At 42.8% G+C, this 15,413-nt stretch overlaps 6 protein-coding genes across 6 annotated transcripts; 2 read left to right on the forward strand and 4 right to left on the reverse strand.

Moving 5' to 3' along the window:
• Nucleotides 1-99: 99 nt before the first annotated feature.
• Nucleotides 100-4,059, forward strand: SS1G_02525 (hypothetical protein; the record flags this gene model as incomplete). The annotated part of the gene is made up of 4 exons (XM_001596255.1): nucleotides 100-145; nucleotides 363-450; nucleotides 901-1,013; nucleotides 1,082-4,059. 4 exons carry the CDS (start codon nucleotides 100-102, stop codon nucleotides 4,057-4,059), a joined length of 3,225 nt encoding a protein of 1,074 aa, XP_001596305.1.
• A 921-nt stretch (nucleotides 4,060-4,980) lies between these two features.
• Nucleotides 4,981-6,157, reverse strand: SS1G_02526 (hypothetical protein; the record flags this gene model as incomplete). Its single annotated transcript, XM_001596256.1, has 4 exons — nucleotides 4,981-5,110; nucleotides 5,185-5,634; nucleotides 5,694-5,915; nucleotides 5,970-6,157. The coding sequence occupies 4 exons, from the start codon at nucleotides 6,155-6,157 to the stop codon at nucleotides 4,981-4,983; spliced, it is 990 nt and encodes a 329-aa protein (XP_001596306.1).
• A 1,120-nt stretch (nucleotides 6,158-7,277) lies between these two features.
• Nucleotides 7,278-8,879, forward strand: SS1G_02527 (hypothetical protein; the record flags this gene model as incomplete). Its single annotated transcript, XM_001596257.1, has 4 exons — nucleotides 7,278-7,345; nucleotides 7,398-8,361; nucleotides 8,509-8,691; nucleotides 8,739-8,879. 4 exons carry the CDS (start codon nucleotides 7,278-7,280, stop codon nucleotides 8,877-8,879), a joined length of 1,356 nt encoding a protein of 451 aa, XP_001596307.1.
• Nucleotides 8,880-9,618: 739 nt separating this feature from the next.
• SS1G_02528 (hypothetical protein) lies at nucleotides 9,619-11,349 on the reverse strand (the record flags this gene model as incomplete). Its single annotated transcript, XM_001596258.1, has 4 exons — nucleotides 9,619-9,801; nucleotides 9,859-10,807; nucleotides 10,908-11,181; nucleotides 11,244-11,349. 4 exons carry the CDS (start codon nucleotides 11,347-11,349, stop codon nucleotides 9,619-9,621), a joined length of 1,512 nt encoding a protein of 503 aa, XP_001596308.1.
• Nucleotides 11,350-12,395: 1,046 nt separating this feature from the next.
• On the reverse strand, nucleotides 12,396-13,390 carry SS1G_02529 (hypothetical protein; the record flags this gene model as incomplete). The annotated part of the gene is made up of 3 exons (XM_001596259.1): nucleotides 12,396-12,845; nucleotides 12,898-13,277; nucleotides 13,339-13,390. 3 exons carry the CDS (start codon nucleotides 13,388-13,390, stop codon nucleotides 12,396-12,398), a joined length of 882 nt encoding a protein of 293 aa, XP_001596309.1.
• An 879-nt stretch (nucleotides 13,391-14,269) lies between these two features.
• On the reverse strand, nucleotides 14,270-15,358 carry SS1G_02530 (predicted protein; the record flags this gene model as incomplete). The annotated part of the gene is made up of 1 exon (XM_001596260.1): nucleotides 14,270-15,358. The coding sequence occupies one exon, from the start codon at nucleotides 15,356-15,358 to the stop codon at nucleotides 14,270-14,272; it is 1,089 nt and encodes a 362-aa protein (XP_001596310.1).
• Nucleotides 15,359-15,413: the final 55 nt, after the last annotated feature.

Genomic DNA, 15,413 nt, shown 5'->3' on the forward strand with positions numbered 1-15,413 from the left:
GCGTGGATGATTGATTGTGTGGAGATTGTTAGACCTCGGCCGTTCTCCAAGAAAGAGGAAGAGTAAGCACCAATAGAAATTAAGTATGAAAGCTCCGCAATGAAGGAAAACAACATTTGCATTATGGAGTATATTGATAAGATAGGTAGGGAAACTTTGGTTTGTTATGAGTGATGATATCCAGTAGGTATTGATTGCAGCGTTTGTACCTATCGATGTATGTGTGATATATAATCAATATATCGATATGTGTTATCATATTTTTCTTCCAACATAAATCCATTGTACTGTGTCAAGACCTTAATTACCCTCACTCAGCTTATCTTGTTCTTGTTCCTGACTGCTCCCAAACTGCACTCCAGATTTTGTCGATCCCCGCCTCTTATATCAAACCGGCGGCCGCCTAAGACAAACTAAAAACACCGTCGCGGAAGGACATTACACTAGTTGGTAAAGCTGCTCAACTCTTCTTCATTCTAAGCCAGCTTCATTTTATTTGGTTATTCATTCCTTCAAGGTATTATTGACTTATTACTCGTCTTTAACTTCTAGCTTTGAAATCACTACTTATCTCAATCATTCATCGGATCGATCCATTTAATTTGTATGGCATCAAGAGTCGTCATCTCACCGCAGCATTAAGCTCATCCTAATCGCAAGCTTCCACTCTCAACAATCGCCATCATCGCAACTACACTCCGCAACCGATGAAACGACTTCAACTAGGGACGGTAGTCCTGGCGACTCTGTCTCTATCATGGAACGCTCATGCTTTCACGAATTATTCGACGATAGACTCGATGAAAGCACAGTTAGCTCTCATGGACGATCGGCCTGACAATTGTCCTCCTTGGTACTGCGCCACTCCCTTTATATCAAAAACTTTTACTGACTATATAGTTTTAATTGCTTACTACCAGCTTTCACTTGCGGACAATATTCTGATTGTAATCAATACAATGGCAAATGCTCATGTCCACCGGGATTCGGTGGCGATGATTGTCTTCAACCTGGTGCGCCAAGCTCTCTACATGGGCTGAGAAACTTATTTGCTGACTCTTGATAGTTTGTGGTTCTTTAGCAGATGGCCAGGATCGACCGATGCGAACAACGGACTCGTGCGTTTGCGAAGATGGCTGGACTGGAATCAACTGCAATGTCTGTACGAACAATAAAGCATGTAATGCTCTAATGCCGGAAAAAGAGGGAGGCGTATGTTATCAGAATGGCGAGGTTGTGAAGGAGAACTACCAGATGTGCGATGTTACGAATAGGAAGATTGTAGACATCTTGGACGGGAAGAAGCCGCAGGTCACCTTTACCTGTAACGCCGAAGTAGAAACCTGCGACTTTCAATTCTGGGTTGACGAAAAAGAGTCATTTTACTGTTCCCTGGATACTTGTACATCTGGCGCCGCAAATGATTACGACCGAAACTCGACCAGCGCAAAATGTGAAAACATCGAGTGCAAGTGTGTTCCGGATAGGATGCTTTGCGGTGAAAATGGATCGGTTGATATCTCGGACTTCCTCGATCAAGAAATTAGAGGTCCCGCAACCTTTAATTGTGAGCAGAAAGGTGGAAGCAATGAGTGCACTTTTAAAGAACCTCAAATGGATCTACTCATTCAACAAATGTTCGGCGACAGCAGTATCTTTATCAACTGTCAAGCCGGAGAATGTCTCTACGAAACCGAGATTCCCGGATATGAACGACCAATCAAGAGAATCAATACACCTCTGATCGCAGGTGTTATCGCAGCTGCATCTCTATTTGTTGTTGGCGTTATCATGCTAGTTTGGTACTTGTCCCGAAGGCAATTCAAATACGGACCTATCCATCTAGACGATTCCGATGACGAGAGCATTAAGCTAATGACTGATCACAAGCCCGCGTCACTATATTTCGAGAATGTTTCATACAATCTAAATGGAAAGCAGATTTTAAGTGGTGTTCAGGGAGTAGCTCATCCTGGTGAGATTATGGCTATCATGGGGGCTTCGGGAGCTGGAAAAACCACATTTCTTGATATTCTTGCTCGTAAGAACAAGCGCGGCGTTGTCCAAGGAAACTTTTATGTAAATGGCGAAAAGGTTACAGATAACGAATACAGAAGTGTCATTGGGTTTGTTGATCAAGAAGATGCTATGCTACCTACACTTACCGTTCATGAAACCATCATGACCAGCGCTCTTTTGAGACTGCCAAGAGATATGGGAAGATCCGCCAAGGAACAAAGAGTCTTCGAAGTAGAGCGACAGCTTGGTATTTCTCATATCAAGGATTCTTTGATCGGTTCTGAGGATGGTAAGGGTCGCGGTATTTCTGGTGGTGAGAAACGTCGAGTTGGGATCGCTTGTGAATTGGTAACCAGCCCAAGCATATTGTTCCTTGATGAGCCAACGAGTGGTCTCGATGCATACAATGCTTTCAACGTTATCGAATGTCTTGTCAACCTGGCCAAAACCTACAAAAGAACGGTTATATTCACCATCCATCAACCAAGATCTAATATCGTGGCTTTGTTCGATAGATTATTACTTCTCGCCAAAGGAAGAACGGTCTATTCTGGCGAGTTCAGCCTCTGTCAAGATTATTTCGATCACATTGGCTACTCCTGCCCACCTGGATTCAACATTGCTGATTACTTGGTCGATTTGACAATGCATGTTGGGGCTCCTCGTACCCCGATTGACGATACTACATCTGATTTCAGACATGGCGTAACACCAAGCGTTGGCGCAAGCAGTACTAGGGCGGTGAAATCAATTGCAAGCATCTCTGGTGGTAGTATAGAAGAGCCTGTAGTTGGTAGCCCAAGCGAGTCTCTATTAAGACCTAAAGGCAAACGTCGCGACTCGGTAAAGGCAAGGCAAGAAAGGGAACTTTTTACTCGCAAGAGGAGTGGGATCGAGACGCCTACTTCTCAACCCGATGAAGCGCCTGTAGACCCAGAGGCCAATCAGCATTGGCTCAGAATGTCAAGACAGCATTCTTCTATCGCCGAAGATCCAGATAATCTGCCGCCAGATGCACCCGGAACTGGATCAGATTTAGATATCCTGGTCTCGGCTTACGCAAATTCACCAATCTCACGAGACTTTCAAGATGACCTAAAAAATGCTGTGTCATCTGCTCAAAGTGCCAATGGCAGTATGAATGGTCATGTACAGGAAAACAGTACATCAACCACAAGTACTATGGGAAGAGGATATGCAAGAGTTGGATACCTTCGACAATTTGTAATTCTCTCTCAACGCACCTGGCGCAATCTTTACAGAAACCCTATGTTGATGTTGACACACTACGCAATCGCGATCTTGTTGGCCGTTCTCTCCGGATTCCTGTTTTATGGCCTTACAGATGACATCCCCGGTTTCCAGAATCGCTTGGGATTGTTCTTCTTCATTCTCGCACTTTTCGGTTTCAGTACTCTGTCCAGTTTGAACGTCTTCGCTACTGAGCGTATGGTTTTCGTTAGAGAAAGAGCAAATGGGTACTACTCGCCCATCACCTATTTCTTAGCCAAAGTTGTCTTTGATATTGTTCCACTTCGCATTATTCCTCCTTTAATCATGGGTTCTATTTTATACCCCATGACTGGACTTGTAGCCGAAGCTCCCAACTTCTTCAAATTCCTCCTCATCCTCGTCCTCTTTAATCTCGCCGCTGCTGCCATTTGTCTCTTCCTTGGTATCGTCTTCAAAGATAATGGTGTTGCAAGTCTCATCGGAAGTCTCGTCATGCTCTTTAGTCTCCTCTTTGCCGGTCTCCTCCTTAATCACGATGCGATCCCCAAGTCTGCTCTTTGGCTACAATCCCTGTCGATATTCCATTACGGCTTCGAATCTCTCATAGTAAATGAAGTAACGTACCTAACACTGGTCGATCAGAAATACAAACTTGACATCACTGTTCCCGGTGCAGTTATTCTCAGTAGCTTTGGGTTTGATACCCAGGCGTTTTGGCCAGATGCGATTAATTTGGCGATTGTTGCCGGTTCCTTTATCTTCTTAGCGTATGTGGCGATGCATTTCTTGTTGGTGGAGAGACGGTAAATACGATGGAGGGATGGAGGATTGGATGGATGACTTACTTGAGTTGAGTCCGAGAGAAAATGATAGATTCTGCATGTAGAATGCATGGTTAGTATGGATAGGAGAATGGGTGGTAATAAATACACACTAGAAATTAGCGTAGCGTAGCATACACATTGATCTCCTTTTTCTTCAGTTTGTCTTTTTTTCATGACACGATATCCTTAGCATTGTACAGTATTGTTTGAATGGGTTACGGGTTCATGGCGTAGGATGTTTAAATGTATGTATTTATGTATGTATTTATATAAAATCTCACTATCGAAAACCATAATCCCTTTCTCTTCCTCTTCCTCTTTCTCTTCCTCTTCCTCTTTCTCTTCCTCTTCCCCTTCTTGTACATTATCCTATACAATTTACTATTCTATTCAATACTCATAAATTTCCTACACAAAAATCCATCACATACACCTATCTATTCATCTACCTACCTACCTACCTACCTACCTACCTACCTACCTACCTACCTAATAAATACCAAGATCTTACCTACTCAATAAATAAACTTTCAAATTTATATATATATAGAATTAATTCTAGCTATGAAAGAAAGGAGATTAAGATATTACCGACTTTGTCAATCTTAGCTCTAGATGAGTTGATTGATGTATGGATGGATTTTTGTCATAATATAGTCCCGGTGATGTCATTACCGGATATCTATAGTTATGTACTCGGTTAACCTTGGTGAATTGGGAATCTATTCTCATGAATTCATATACAAAAGTAGGTACCTAGCTTTAAATTATCTATCTTGCTATTTAATCAATCTAATTCAAATTTCGTGGATCACCGCTAATCCACTCAAACGCCATATCCCATCTAAATCAAGTGGTCGTGAAAAAGAAATCATTCATTACACATTACAAAAATGATGAATTTTTACCGCTGTGAAAGCTGGCTATAGACTGTTGCACCACCTAGAGCTAATAATATACCTACGGAATCTTTGACTGTGAGAGAGCGGCCTTCGCTTACCCAGCCGTAGGTGAGAATTATAATTGTTTTTACACTGGAGGGAAGGGAGTTAGTGTTTGATATTGTGGGTGAGTGATGTAGACAAGGTGTGTATGAGGGGAAACATACTTGGAAGCGACGTTGAATGTCAATGCTGACATTCTTCCTATGATTAAAAATTGACTTAAATTCAATAATGCAGCTGCTAATCCACTTAAAGCTAAGGCAACAAGTGTATCTGTCGGAATGATCGACACATCTGGTTTTGTGTCGAAAAAGGGCACTAGAAACGCTAGAATCAAAACTGATATTGGAGCTTGATTGAGCAAAAGTTGGGGAGATGAGGCTTTGAAATCGGTGAGTTTCTTGCCGATCCAGACTTGGTAAAAGGCTGTTACTACAAATGCAGCAATGGCGATTGAAGCGCCGAGTTTGGAAGTTCCAGAGGCTCCGGTGTTAGTTAGAGCTACACCGATGCAAACGCTAGCGAGGGCGAGGATGGTCTGGGGAGAGACGGATTTGGAGAGGAAAAAGTATTGAAGGAGGGCGACGCAGGGAGTGGTCATTATTTTTGCAAGTCTAGTGAGGGCAGGGTTAGCATAGTATGCGACCAAAGTAATTAGGAGGGGATGACTGACTGGTAGAATCCCACAGAGTTGAATGCCAAGCTCAAATTTCCAAGTATGAGAAAGCCAGCGAAGAAGCAACATAATGGGAGCATTTGGAGAAATGGCAATCGTATAGGGACGAAAAGATTGAAAGGAGAACGACTAGCTAACCATAATACTATGGTTGTGCAGGTAAAATGCCACATTGCGAAGGATATTTGCATGTTGCGCAATTGAGGATCTTTGAATATCCTATTACATGATTAGCTTTTGTATTTTGAGAGGAAAGATCGTATTTAGACAAACCATTTATTCAGAAAGACGAGAACGACTGTACTAATGATATTCAAACCAATGCAAGCAATATCGAGGATTTGACTGGCTCGAGACTTCTTTCTTTTCCCTTCGTTCTTATGATTGGGTGTCTCTTCCCCAATCATTGGTTGCGACTCCGCCATTTCCACATCTCTTTCTAGAGGTTCAAGGTCGCCCATTGTTGAATAATTTAATCTTCGAATAGATAATGGGTATTTAGAGAATGATATCCGTAAAGCTTGTGTCTTTTAAGCTTAAAAGAAGGTGAAGCCCGAGTGTTATGTGGTGCGGCTGTAGCTTGTAGTTGGCGACTCTTCGGAGTTAAAAAGTAGATTTCATAGCAGGAAGTTGGGTATATAAAATAGTCACAGGCGTACGACTAGGTTAGAGAAAGATTTGAAAGAGAGAAGCAGGGCAAGAAAGAAAGAATCCAAGTTGCACCCGGAAATGGTGTTGTCATGATAGCGTTATTATATATATGGCATAACTGCGGAGTGGAAAAACATGCTCAGCCTCGTCAATTAAACTATTAGGCTCCCGCTCAACTCCTTTTCCGTATGTTTTTAGTGTAATTTCATTGGCTGATATGCACCATGTGCATGCACCAAGCCAAGGAGAAATCTGGGGTTCAAGCCTAGAGTAGAGGCATGTAAGGGACGGAAAGGAGAGATAGCCGTTGAAAATTTGTGTGGTTTGACTGCATCCAGCCATAATAGATAACTATCTAAGTAAGAGTAAGATCTTACTTGGAATTTGCAGATATACTTCAAAGTGGTATATAAAATTGCATAGGAAAAATGGACACCAGCATTGCCATCCTCGTCCCATTCTTTCACCAGAAAACTTTAACTTTTGGAGCCAACATGACATCCACTAGTCCTTAAACTTCAAAGCGTGCTTTTACTGCACGTTGGGCGGTGACAGTAACATTTTATGTAACCTAACTTACAATAATAATATCCCGAAATTTGCTGGCAGCTACAATTCAACCATTCACTTACTTCCAAGGTTGTCTCTATTATCTACCGCGTTGTATTCTTGTTGATTGAATAACATCCCCTTTTGATTTGGTGATTCCTTTTCAGATACAATCATTCAATTCAAACAATCGGGGACGGACAAGTAATTCCATACCGGATCCGTTCATAATTTCAACTTTTATCTCCATAAAGTTACCCTGCTGAGCGCATTCATCCTTTCGAAAAACGATATCCACAACAACTTAATTCAATTCTTGCACATTTTCGTATTCAAAGTTTTTGATAATCCATCCATCTAGCTATCTCCACTTCCAACATCATGGGTCTCCTCAAAACTCTCCTGTACCTTTCTGTCCATCCAAATCAGTTAAGAGCAATCTTACAATGGTATGTTTTTGGAATACATCTCCTCATCTGCCATCACTAACACATGAATTAGGAAATTATGGCACGACCCAGTTCATACCAGAGATCCAACCAAGGAATCTCAATCTCTGAAAGACTGTTTCAAATACCTCGAACTGACCAGTCGAAGTTTCAGTTCAGTTATTCAAGAATTGAACCCCGAATTACTTGTGCCAGTCGCCCTTTTCTATCTGATTTTGCGAGGATTAGATACGGTCGAAGATGACATGACAATACCACTAGAGAAGAAGGAACCATTGTTGAGAACCTTTGATAGCATTATTGAGCAGGACGGATGGACATTCAACGAGAATGGACCCAATGAGAAAGATCGAGAACTTTTGGTTCACTTCGACTGTGTCATTACTGAATTCAAGAAGTGCAAACCTGCCTACCAGAAGATCATCAAGGATATTACGAAGAAGATGGGTGACGGAATGGCCGATTATGCGAATAATGCAGAGCACAACATCAATGGTGTCAACACAATCAAGGATTACGAATTATACTGTCATTATGTTGCTGGTCTTGTAGGAGATGGTTTAACAAGATTGTTTGTGGAGAGTAAATTAGCAAATCCAGCTTTGCTCAACAGGCCGGAATTGTCCGAGTCCATGGGTCAATTCCTTCAAAAGACAAATATCATTCGTGATATTCGGGAGGATTTTGATGACAAGAGACGTTTCTGGCCTAAGGAAATCTGGTCAAAGCATGTTGAAAACTTTGATGACCTCTTTGATCCCAAGAACAGAGAAGTGGCTTTGGCTTGCAGTTCAGAGATGGTTCTTAATTCCCTTCGCCATGCGGATGAATGTCTGTTTTACATGGCGGGCATAAAGGATCAGAGTGTCTTCAATTTTGTTGCTATCCCACAAGCCATGGCAATCGCAACCTTGGAGCTTGTTTTCCAGAACCCTGCTATTTTCGAGAAGAATGTTAAGATCACAAAAGGTGATGCTTGTCAATTGATGATGGAATCTTCGCAAAACTTGCGTACGGTTTGTGATATCTTTAAGAGATATGCAAGGAGGATACATAAAAAGAACTCGCCTAAGGACCCTAACTTCCTCAAGATTAGCATCGCATGCGGAAAGGCATGTGATTGAATTTGATTATAGACGAATTTGTTTGCTAACATTCATCAGATCGAACAATTCATCGAATCTATATTCCCATCACAAGATCCAAAGGCTATTGCTTTACAACAAGCTGGTGAAACATCTGCGGCCGAGAAGAAATCAGCAGCCGAAACAGCAGAGGCGAAGAGAGATGTGATGTACCTTATGATAGCAGTTCTCGGGACACTTTTAGTCATCTCTGGACTTATGGTACGTCTCTTTCCCTTGACCCATAGAACCTCACTAACAAGATCCAGGTTGGAGCAGCATGGCTAGCAGGAGCTCGATTTGACGTCGCCATAAGCGAACTCAAGAAAGGAAATTACGTACCCAAACACGACGCAGGTAGCCCGGAAACGCAAAGTATTGCACAGGGATATGATCATGCGGAACTCTAATTCTTTTCCTTTTAATTATACCTCTATTTAACTCATGAGTTTACCGGCACGGCGTGGCGTGGCGCTAATGAACTCATACTAGGTACCTAGGAACGACATGATCTTTTTCCTCTTTGTACTTCAGATCTCTTAATAGATGTACCATTAATTTGAGTCATGATGATATTGATAGAAATAATGAGATGTGTTTTAATGACTTATTTCTTCCGAGTTTCTCGAGTATTTGCTTGATAAGTGATTTGAAGGAATTATTGATTTACTTAGGGTTGTGATTTACCATACATGCATTCATTCGTTCATTCCACTGCGTTCTATTCCACGTACGTATGAATAGGTAGATACATGTGTGAATGAATATATGTATGCAAAATAATCAAATGACATATCTAGTACATACAGGTTACATCCACCGCATGCTTATACTCTACTCATGCTTAAACTCATACTCATGCTTAAACTCATACTCATGCTCATCCCCACCCCCACCCCCACCCCATCCATTCTTTCCTTCATCTTCGCTACAGATAGATTAAAACGCCACACACACCAAAAGAAAGAAGAGATATCTTTATACTACCAAATCACGACACAATAGGAAACAGCCACGACGCACGCAGAAGGTAAATCGTTATACCATTTAAGCTTCCACGAGGCTTTTCCTTCCAGCCTCTTCGGATTTACCCTATTCATCTTTATCTGCATCTTCATGTTCATCTTCATGCTCATCCTATATCCACATCTAAGCTTTAGGAACATTAGGTAAATCATCAGCGGCAGCTTGTGCGTCCGAGTGGTGTGAGTGATGATGACCATGTTCCCTCTTATCCTTTCCCTTTTTCTTGTTCTCTTTCTTCGCAGCTGCTTCAGCGACCAATTGTTCGAATGCCATGTAATCGCCTTCTTCTTCTGGGTTGCGTTGAGCCTGGTGTTTGGTTAGTTGTGATTCTTTCTTGTGGAATTCGAGATCTGTGATACATACCTTGGAGTAAATTTCACCCGAAATAACTAAAGCTTGAGCGCGCTCGAGTCTCTTTGACATGGGAACCTTCTTGTCGTTCAGAATCTCATCACAAACGTCTCTGAGAACACCTTGAATCTCAAATTTACTTCCGCGCCATGCAGCTGTAAGGATCTTTCCGGTCACGCGACGCTCATATTCAACTTTCTTCTCATCAGTCCAATCCTCGCCGCCTTTCTCTTCCATTTTGGCCATTTCCTCCATGGTCATTTGCGCATCGATAGCGCTAGAGATTGTATTCCAGGTTTCCTTTGCGATAGTTCCCTTATCCTTTAATCTGGAGAAAAACCCGCCGATACCTAAGAATTTCTGAGATTTGAGAAGTCCGGTGGCTTTTTGGAGATAAGTTTGACCGATCGCATGAAGAATATCCAGACCAAAAGATTCCATCTTGAGGTTCTCTACCTCGAGTCGTGTCTTCTCTTGGAATGCTCTGGTAACATCTGGTCCCTTGTCTGTCTCTGTCCATACGCTAATACGATCTACCAACTTCTTTGCTAATGTGTCGACTCGTTCTTTACGAGCCGCGGCACGTTCCCTCTCATAAGCAGCTAGTTCTTCACGTTGGGCCTTTGAGAGACCGCCCTTCTTCTTCTCTCTCTTCCTCAACTCCTTCTCCTCCTCTGTGAGTCCTGCAGCAGCCATTTGAGCCTCCTCTTCTGTTTGGTTCATGATGGCCGGTCGGAGAGGAATTTGAGTAGTACGTCTAGGGGTTGATGTTCCTGATCCAGCAGGGCTGGGGGCAACTGGTGGTTTCTCCGAGTATGGAGGAGCAGGAGAATCTGTAGCGTCAGATACAGACGCGGAGGGTACATGTTTAGCTGTACCGTCTGCAGCAGCCGCCGATGGTCCAGCTTTTTCATTCTCTGCGGTCATACTCTCCCGTTTGGCTGCTTCAGTCCCTGGGAATCTATGATAACATTAGTCAACCCATCTAATACCCACAGATCATCACGATGCGCCTCAAGTTCGCAAACCCTGTTCCGTAGTCATAATATAACTAGACTTACTCTTCTTCTTCTTCTGCACCTTCCTGCATGGTAATATCCATAGTCTTTGTCAAATCCTTCATCAACGTAATTTCTCCAATGAGATCCACAAACGCCTCCCCTCCAAAAATTGTGCCAAAGAACTCTGCCGGATCCGCAAACCCTTCCCCAGGTTGTGCGGAATCCTTTCCAAATTTATCATACCGTTTGCGCAAATCCTCATTACTAAGGACCTGATATGCCTCGCCGATAGCTTGGAATTTCTCGTGCGCCGTGTCATCGCCAGGATTCTTATCTTCGTTATGTCAGTATCTCTGAGGGCAGAACTGTATTGCTGGAGAAGGTGGTAAAACGTACCTGGATGAGTGATAATAGCTAATTTTCTATATGCTTTCTTGATTTCTAACTCCGATGCGTCGGGTTTGACACCGAGGGCCTCGTAGTATGTGGTATCGACAACCATTTCGAAGGTTGCTGCTGAGGAATGAAGTAATTTGAGCCCACGAGCGAAGTAAGTCAAGTAGTCGGGTCTAGGAAGTAGATAGGTAGAGTAAAAGGGAAAGAAAATATATTCAGCGACTTTGATGATAAGCCAAGTCGGTACGGCACGAATGTGCAGTAAGTGTCACTGTATTGTAAGTTTTCGCAGTAAGGCTGAATTTATTTTCTTCGAAATTCAAGAATGGAATGCCGAGAATGCGATAATATGACGCGAGGCTTTATTAACATTAATCACTGCCACTTCTGACTTCTACTGTACCACCGGATTAGGAATTGAGAAGCGAGAGGGACGCTTATTTTATTACGCTCGTTGAGTTGTTTTCATTTTGGTTATTATAATAATTTTATATAATAAATAATGTATGTATAATATTAGTACAGTGAACCGTGATGATGATGATGATGATGATGAAGTTATATTCACTTCACACTCAGTTTTGTTATTACATTTACACTGTAGTATTAATGCCCTCCCTTGTTAATCTATCAAGCAAGTTTCAACGGTTTTTAAGATCTTATCTCAGTTGCATGAAATTTTCGCTGATGGAGGGGCAGCCCAGCATCCCTGAAAGACAGTGCTTAGATTGCACCAATGCGCTGTGTTGGGGAAACGTCATGACAAGATAGACAAAATAGTGGATAAGGAATATCATCACAGAATTTACTCTGGAATCTAACATTTTAATTGTTCGATAATGCGCAGAACAGATTAATCCGTGTAAACCTTTGGCATGTAAGAGCAATAGTGATGATAAGAAACTTGTTCATAGCCATTATATCCCCTCGGCCACCCTAACAATCATGGCGATAAAAGGAACTCTCACCTCAAGCTTATATTATCCAAACTTTCACATTGGAGAGATATCACAAATATACGGGAATCAGACAATAAGTGCATCCATTCAACGTAGACGTAGAGAGGAGATATCTCCAATTACATTTCATAACAAGAAGTGTGAAAGAACAGCTTTTGCAAATCCCCCCTGTTACATGTTACCTATGCACCACCTATTTGGTACCACCAGCAGCCATTCTCTGGAAACATCCCTTGTATGCCTCATGAATCTCAGGAACCTCATATCCATACTCTGCCAACTTCTTGATCAACTTCGTAGTATCCAGCTTACAATTACTTCGTCCCGCCTTGATGACCTTGGATTGTTCCTCCAGTGTGAAGTTCTTCCATGTGAATTCTGGTCTCACATATTCTTTGAAAAGAGACAAGACCTCGTTGTGAGAAATGGCTCCTGGATTGGTGAAGTTGTAGATACCGGTATCTTTGTGCTCTGCCATGATGATCGAGGCAGGGAGAAGATCGTGGAGGATAGTGTTGGAGTTGGGAATGTCAACTACGCGGTCGTATTTGGCAATTTTGGTGACGAAGTTTCGGGGATGGAGGTCATCACTGACGGGCATTCGGAGTCGGAGGATGAGAGCATTCTTGTATGTCTTCATAACCTGCGTGGCTGTTAGTATGTACAGCCAACTTTGTGCGAAGGATCGTACTAACCTCCTCAACATGAGCCTTAGTCTCCGAGTAGAACGAGCCAGCAAAGTTGGCAGGATCAGTCTCCAGGAACCCGGGCCCCCCAATTGGATGCTCATCATTATAGGTATAGATACATCCTGTAGCAAAGACAGTAATGTGGACACCCTTTAAGTAGCAAACATCAGTCAAGTTCAACGTTCCGATAACGTTGCTTCGAATCGTCTCTTCCTTATTGTCCTCGCACCAATCGACATTGGGACGTCCGGTGCAGCCAGCACAGTTAAGGACATGAGTTGGTTTGATTTTGTCAATTTCTGCAATGACGGCTTCACGATTCTGCATGCGAACAGTAGTGGTATAGACTATCTTTCCCTGGCTTTCGAGAAGGGTCTTGAGATGTCCTGCAGCGACTAGGTTAGCACGGTTCAGATGCTCTCCAGTATGAGTGGGTCCTAGACATACCCGCAACCCAACCTTCTCCTCCCCAAATCAAAAAGCGGTTTGGTTGTGCCATGTTGGAAAATGTTTGAATGATTCTTAGAAATCTGCGTTGGGCAGTTTCGAGTGGAGTTTTGAGAATATATGTGTGAAGGGAACTTCCAAAGGACGGTGAGAGTAGTCTGCTACATAAGCATCAAAGTAATAAGGAGGAGGCGTTGAGGGCTTGATGTCATGCAAGGAGTGCCGAAAAAGCGACGTGATCGATTGATCCCTTGAATTGACACGAGGATAGAAAAGCAATAATGTCAATGGTAAGGTTAATGAGCTGTAAGGGGGCTGCTTATGTACTCGTACATATCTCCTTTTTTATCCCTGGACGGTGAGGATAGTCTGTCTCTAATTACTTATCTGGTGCAATTGGAACCTTTAAAACATCTGAGGGGCAATGAGGGGTTCTAGCTTGCAGTTTCAACAACTCAGAGTGCATTTTATAACGTATGTTATCAGTTGCTATTGGTTCACCCATTTTCTCAACGAGGATTTACATTCATCACAAGAATGTATGCGGTAGTGAGTTACATGGTCCTAGATTTGGCAAAGAGTAATTGCTGTGTTCGGTGCTGTGTTGACTATTTCCAAGACTCCCAGGAGCTTCCGTTTTAAATGTTTTACATTCCCCTGTGGGCCTCGTAATCCATGTTTCGAGAGCATCAGCCTATCATATAGCTCTACGGCTCTCCACTTACTCCCTCCGGTTAGACTTTATTCATCATCCTAGACGATTAGTGTAACGACGTTCATGGCAAGATAGATAGCTCACATTACTGCTCGAATATAATTTTTTACATGCTTTTTATTCTTCTGGGGTATCAATATGTAAACTAACACGGTACTTTTTCCCTGTCCTCACAACTAGTCAGCCTCGACAAAGAATCCCTTTTCTGCCGAACCACTACATGGACGAAGCATTACTGCCACTATTAGATCTAGGCTTTAAGCTAAAACTAGTCCTCGGTGTCAATCTTGGAGGGCGACTACTACTCTCGATTCGTTTTCGCGCGAGATATTTGCCAAATTCCCACTTTCCCTTGTATGTTTGTGCGGTCGATGGAGACTTGGTTGATTTTTCAACCCTCATCGGCTGTTCTTTATTTTTTAGCCAATCCATAACCTTTTCCGGTTTGTTTGATGCTGCTGTAGACTCCCTTCGTGATGGTGGCGGAGATATTGACCTCTCAAGTGATGGTCTCGATGAAAATCCTTGCGGTTTGCACTCTATTGAAGGCACTCTTTCATTCATGATATGCGGTGCCTTTCCCTGGGTTGGGCTCTCCGGCTCAGTGCGTCTTGTGTGTTTTGATGAGGAATTGTTCGGCGTCTTGAACGAGACAATTGGTGATGCCGATTTTTGTGCAGACAAAGAACTAATACGAGGCGAAGAACCTCGACCTAGTGATGAAGGCAATTGACTTGGGGTTTCAAAAAACCTTCTGGGTGTGGCTTTTCTATGCTCCTTCATATCTTCCGTTGGCGCCGCAACTGTCTCATATACTTCAGGTGCATTCGGTTGCGATATTGGCACTTCCGTCCTTGGTGGCGACGGATCCTGTGCAGCGCTGTCCCCAGAAATTCCCCTTTCTGGAAAGGTCCACCTCTTTTCTTGCTCCGCGGGCGTAACCTCTGGATTTGACAATGATGGCGATTGACCCGCGGTTTCGAAAGACCTCTTTGAAGTGATCTTTTCAGGCTGTGCAGAAGATGACACTGGCGCATTTGTGATAGTGATGAGCTCAATGGGACTGGATGATTGCCTCACTGGTTCTATTCTGTCACTACCGTAAACAATTGACTGCTGCGAGGCTGGTCTTGCAGTGCCTCTATACTTCCCACGCATTTTTTCAATCGCATCGTGATCTGGAGATTCGGACGATAAAGCAGCTTTTATGCTTTCCGGATTGATCATTCGACATGTTATATCATCAGAGTGCGTAAATTCGGGATCAGAAATTCCCAAGTAATTGTAAAACTGAATTCCAGTCATTCTGGCTGCACTAGTCCGGACATGGTCCGAATATTCATGAGCATAGAACCGGACA

The sequence above is a fragment of the Sclerotinia sclerotiorum genome, genomic scaffold (assembly GCF_000146945.2).
Source record: "Sclerotinia sclerotiorum 1980 UF-70 scaffold_3 genomic scaffold, whole genome shotgun sequence".
Lineage (NCBI taxonomy): Eukaryota > Fungi > Ascomycota > Leotiomycetes > Helotiales > Sclerotiniaceae > Sclerotinia > Sclerotinia sclerotiorum.